We start from the raw sequence: 5488 nt of genomic DNA on the forward strand, positions 1-5488 counted from the left end.
GTCTTGATTTTGGTCCAAGATTGACTTTTCTGAAGAATTATGCCACGAGAAATGCTTAGAAGAGCATTTCTGAGCCTCTAGATTTCAAAATTTTCTGGGGAGGCATGCCCCCAGACCTCCCCTAGCGGTAGTCCAAATTTTGCTGCACAATCATGAACCAGCCTTACCTTTGCCGGGCTTTAAGGAATGCTTAACTGGGTAGCGAGGGAAGTACCACACTGGTTTACCAGGTGCGCAAACTTTGGTCTCTACTTTTGTGTTTTCAAAGTCTGTTTTCCATAGCCTTTCTAACTGCTGGTGTCATTCGTCATTGCGAATTTCGCATTCAGTTTTGCTGTCCAATAACATGCCGAAGTCTTTCTTATAAGTCAAGTTATCAGCGGATTCTTTTAAAGGACCTTGGTATACAGCATCATCATGTGATCGCTCATTAAATCTTCCACCTTTAATCATTAGAATAGCACACACACTTTCATCTTCCAAGTTAGGAACGTTGTCGTGAACAAAAAGACCCTCTATGGTACGTGTGAAATTTGCTGAACAATTTGGGCCATCCTTTTGGCCCCCAACAGTACCAATTACAGTCTTTCTTAAACTTTATCTAACCGCGACTGGTTTATCTTACGCGGAGATTAGAAGATTCAGTACTGGGCTTATTAACTTCGTGAAGCGATAAGGATTTATATTTTACAAGGTTAGAGTTAAGTTTTAAAAAAAGTAATTCATGTGTTCAAACTGAGTTCCTCTGGACCCTGTGAAACACTTCGTGCTCACTGAATTCCTTGTGAAAATCCTGAGGGAAAGAGCCGTGATTTAAATTGAATGTTACCTTTTTTATTACAACTTTCGGACAGGACAGAAGATCCTCTTCATTTTCGCTTACATTCTGTAAGTAATATACTTCACAAACACCGTTCTCACAATAATTTATTAAGAAGCTGACAATTTTGCAAACACAAGTAACAAAGTAAGCTGGGTTTTACAAGATAAGCTAGCGTGTTAAGAAACAATGGAACTTAGCGTGTTTAAAAAAAAAAAGAAAAACACAAAAACAAACTAGCGTGTCATAGAAAGTAAGCTCTACCGTGTTAGCCAGATATGAACAAAGAAGAGTTCTTGTGAAAAGGATATCGCATTCACATAACGGTGGACGTCATAACTAGATAGCATAACAACTGCACTCCGAAATCATTTCCTCCAGTTTTGCAAGAGGTGTTGCATTTGTATCTTGCATTTTGAATGCGAGCTCAAGATGTTTGCACATGTCTCTTAGCATCTTGACTTTGAGGCTAGGCAACCTTGCTTCTCTTGCCAACGAGCACACATCATAGATATCAAACATGATTGGATGTTTCAGTTCTATCTCATCCAGTCCGGGTCATAACCATGTCTGGATACTTGATGACGTCACCAACATGGATTTCATAGTGGGACCTCGAGGAAACTCAATCATTACTTTATTCGAGCCCTAGCGACTTTGTTCCCTACCCATATCCCATGAAACCTTGCAAAATTACAGAAGACAAGCAATTACACACAACAAGCAAAGAACTGATGGTGGTCACAATGACGAGAAGGAAAAATTCAGATGAAAAGTCGGGTGGAGGTCCATGTTGCGAAGGGCTCGATCGAGGAATAACCTCTCTTTAGTTGAGGTTTTCAGGTATGCAACATTTTTTTTGATTCCTAAAAAAAATCTTTTAAAAGACTAGAATAAATTTGCTTCCAATTTGTCAAAATTCCAATCGAGTGCACGAGGTTTTTGCTCGAGTGCACGAATGTTGAAAGTCTGGTAGTGTTCAAACTACTAAGCGGATTCCTTTGTTCAGATCCATCGGAGTATCGTGTAAACCATAAATTTTAACCATACGTTGTGGCCGGCCAATTTAAAGTAAAAGGACAATTATTTATCGGACCTTTATAAGCCTACATTGTGAATTTCAGATGAAGCCAACAGAATGGATGAACACATTCAGTATCTCGAGACCCTCTCGTCTTTGTGGCACAAATCTGCCACGGACCTGGGTCAGTGCTACAAACAAAGAATCTTTTAAATCGGAGCTCTGAATGAAATTTCGAATTAATGTCGATCTTGAAATCAGAGAGATTCATTCAGCAACGCGAATGCACACTAAAAAATAATTTCAGGAAATCACGGATCTAACACATAAATGCGATTATCCAGCGAGTAAGTTCTCCTTCGGGCAAACATAAAACAAAGAGGTATTCGTTCACTGAGCTCTCACATCTTCAGGTATCGTATCCGGGAAATGTGCGATAAGAGCGGCATGAAGATGAAAATAAAGAAATCACTTGGTGGAAAGCCTTGCCGAAGTATCTGTATTACAGCATTCCGGAAACAAAGGTTGGAGTTTAACTACACGAACTGATGAGAGTGAAATTTCCGTCTAAAACCACAAGGAACTTGTCTGTAATTGTGAAACTCGTTTAGAAACACCGCTCGTGCTTTCACATTTTGCAGTGATTACCTAAACAAACTTTCTATACAGGGTGTTCAAATCAAAGGGTAATTGTAAAGGACATATTATTGCTGACTAAAAGCTGTAGGACCGAATTTGTAGTGTTCTGAGACCTAGATTCTCCCGCGAATCGACCAATAGCGCGCAAAATACCTTGTATGATTCTCTTGCATTGAATTCGATCATGTGTATTCGTCTTAATATAGAATGTGGCTACTTGCTTTTATTTTATCCCACTCATGTATTTATTGGCATTTATTTTCCAGGTATCATAATTTCAAGATCAAAGCTCCACGTGGAACACCGCTTGTTATTCAAAGTGAAGACGACAACACGTATGACTCGCATGCACTGGCTTGTCTTCTTCCACGAGAAATGGAACGCATTCCAGAGACTCTACGAGAAGTCAGATTTTCAGCAAATCGCAGAACATACACTTTAGGAGATGTCAAAGGGCAGCAGATCGGCACGGTTCAGCACTTTCTAAACATACAGCTGCATGCTTTGCTCCGATGTGGCAAAATAACCAGGAATTGAAGGGTAAGTTACTGTTTTCTTGCTTCACTGTTACTTTTTCGTAAAGGCTTGATGGACTGAAATTGATAATGTCTATTTAAAAATCGGAGAGAAGCAAGACATTGTCTTTCCTCGACCTATACTGGAGGGAAATGAAATTGTCCCGTTTCCGCGATCTCACACCTTACTCGTCCCAATTGTTATCAGTGGGCGTTATTTGGTTCAACCTTATTTAATTGGTTTTCTTGTAACCCAAAATAGGGAAATCAACGGAGAACGGACAGTAACATCGAGACCAAGCTCTACCCAGAAGTTCTCCAGATACAAACAGGCTGGTGGAGGAGCTTTTATTCCTGTGACGCTTTTGGTGGAAGGACCACAGCGTTACAAAGAATTCGTGCTAGAAAAAATGCGCTTTACTCTTCCAGAATGCGAGAATGTCGAGGAGATGCATGTTGAATGTTTGAAATAAACGAATATTTTTAATAGTATCTTACGTCCAGTCCTTATTAGCGAATTTTGTTTCAGCTTGCTATCGCATTACAACATGGCCGCCACAAAAAAAAAAAAAGAAAAAATCAGCTTCTCGTTTCCAGCACCTCTCGGCCAAATTTACTTTGTTTTGGTTTTGATCTCACCCAATCACAAAGCTCGAAACCGATATCCAGAAATGGTTATGGCCCGAACTGTCATCCATCACTGTGTTCCTCGCCTCTCTCAAACACTTTTCATCTACATCAGACGCGGATGCCTCTATCAAGTGGTCGTCTGCGTCAGTGGCATCATCCGATTCTTGTTGTATTTTAGATCGCTGTTTAAGGCACAATCTCAAGAAGAAACCCTGAATATATATGTTGGATAACCACTCTGTTCTATCGAACATTCTCTCTCCATCTATTGTGCAAGCAGTTCGCATATCCTTTGCTACTTTTTCTGGGTTTGGTTTCTGCCAGTGTCTCATCCGATATTAAATTTCTGTGTCAAGTACTGCCTGACCTTTTGCGAAAGCCGTTCACTTGCACCTCTCTTATGATGAGCCCATCCCATGGGAAGCTTTGAAGTACTTGTCAAGGGTTCTGTGGCCACTGCAACCATTTCAGTTCACCCTCTAATGACAATGACTGAAAGTGATAAACCCACTACCTCTTCACTGAGTCATAAAGACTTTAAATCATGCTCGCAGGCACAGGACTTACATGATGAACTAGCTAATTTATATGGAGGTCAAGGTCGGCCTTGGTCTTAAAATCTTCATCGCAACCAGGTTCAGGGCATTATTAGGAACTACCGTCGTTACCATCATTGCTTTCTCCTGCTGATGCAGTTCGTCGAGCAGTAGTGGGGGAAAATGGAATCTCCTCCACCAGATCCGTCTTTTTTCTGTGAAAAAATTGCAATTTTAATTTCACTGAATAAACTTTCCAGGCCCAACATTAAACGCTCTCCAAACGCGCAGGCCCTCTTGTGTAAACTCAAAGTTGTGTAAGTTGCTGAAATTGGCAATCTTGTTAATTTATACGGTTGAGTTCTGTTCCTGGACTATGCACCCTGATGCTGTCGTTCCCCTGACTGGTCTCTCTTTCAATGCGGTATGTATGTTTTTGGCAGAAACAACATTATGGCTTTCGTTGCAGTATCTCCTGATTGACTCTTTAAACGGACACAGATTCCTGTCACACATATTTTTTCCAGCCTGTGGCCTAGAATCGGATCGTACCTCACGAGTTCGACTCCCTGGCGATATCCGAGCTCTCGTACAGATGATACCAGCTTACTGTTGTGATAGCAACCTGCTTCATCCGATCTTATAAAGGCCTTTATTATTCCTGAATTTCGTAACTTTATGGTAACAAAGAGATTTTCTAGGACTGACAGCCCTGAAAACCAGTCTTGTTTACAGCTGTTAAGAGGGTGTACGTATCAGGTTACTTCTAGGCTTTCCTCCTGTCTTACGAAAACGCTACTCACATGCCAATTGATTTCCCTCTTGGCAAACCATTCTGCTTGCTTTTCCTGGAACTTCATCGCTATGAACTTCATTATCCAGTCAACTATTACAAATGCTTCATCTCCCTTCAAAGCATCGACAATTTGCCGCTTGTACTGATCCTGGTCTTCTGCTCTCAGGATATGCCCTCTCCATTCAAAGATCTTAGCGGCAGCATTTTTTGCTTCATACAGATAGCGCCTTTTACTTCTTCAAGAACACACTTCAGCTTCTCACGATCCTCAGATTTCACGTTGTGACTGTGACTGCATACTTTCTGAAAGTCAGTGTCACCAGAATCGCTCAGTGACCCTACAGTGATCGGCACATTTGCTATCGTCCTCTTCGCAGTGATTACGGAATGTAGACTTCAAATACAACTTGCTCTCCTGAAGCCTCTTCCGAACTTCTTTACACCAATCCTTTTCTGCTCCCACGCGTTCCAATTCGTCCATAATTTTGAGAAAATCCTTGAAACCATCCGCTCCCTCAGCTGTGGTATTGT

The 5488-nt window shown here is 41.1% G+C and overlaps 1 protein-coding gene across 1 annotated transcript; it reads left to right on the top strand.

Moving 5' to 3' along the window:
• The first annotated feature begins 837 nt into the window (after positions 1 to 837).
• Positions 838 to 3955, top strand: LOC149040104 (uncharacterized). The gene is made up of 4 exons (XM_089182213.1): positions 838 to 1663; positions 2255 to 2365; positions 2747 to 3020; positions 3258 to 3955. Exons 1-3 carry the CDS (start codon positions 1611 to 1613, stop codon positions 3015 to 3017), a joined length of 435 nt encoding a protein of 144 aa, XP_089038339.1. The 5' UTR covers positions 838 to 1610; the 3' UTR covers positions 3018 to 3020; positions 3258 to 3955.
• The last annotated feature ends 1533 nt before the right edge of the window (positions 3956 to 5488 follow it).

The sequence above is a fragment of the Pocillopora damicornis genome, chromosome 9, assembly GCF_964200805.1.
Source record: "Pocillopora damicornis chromosome 9, jaPocDami1.2, whole genome shotgun sequence".
Classification (NCBI taxonomy): domain Eukaryota; kingdom Metazoa; phylum Cnidaria; class Anthozoa; order Scleractinia; family Pocilloporidae; genus Pocillopora; species Pocillopora damicornis.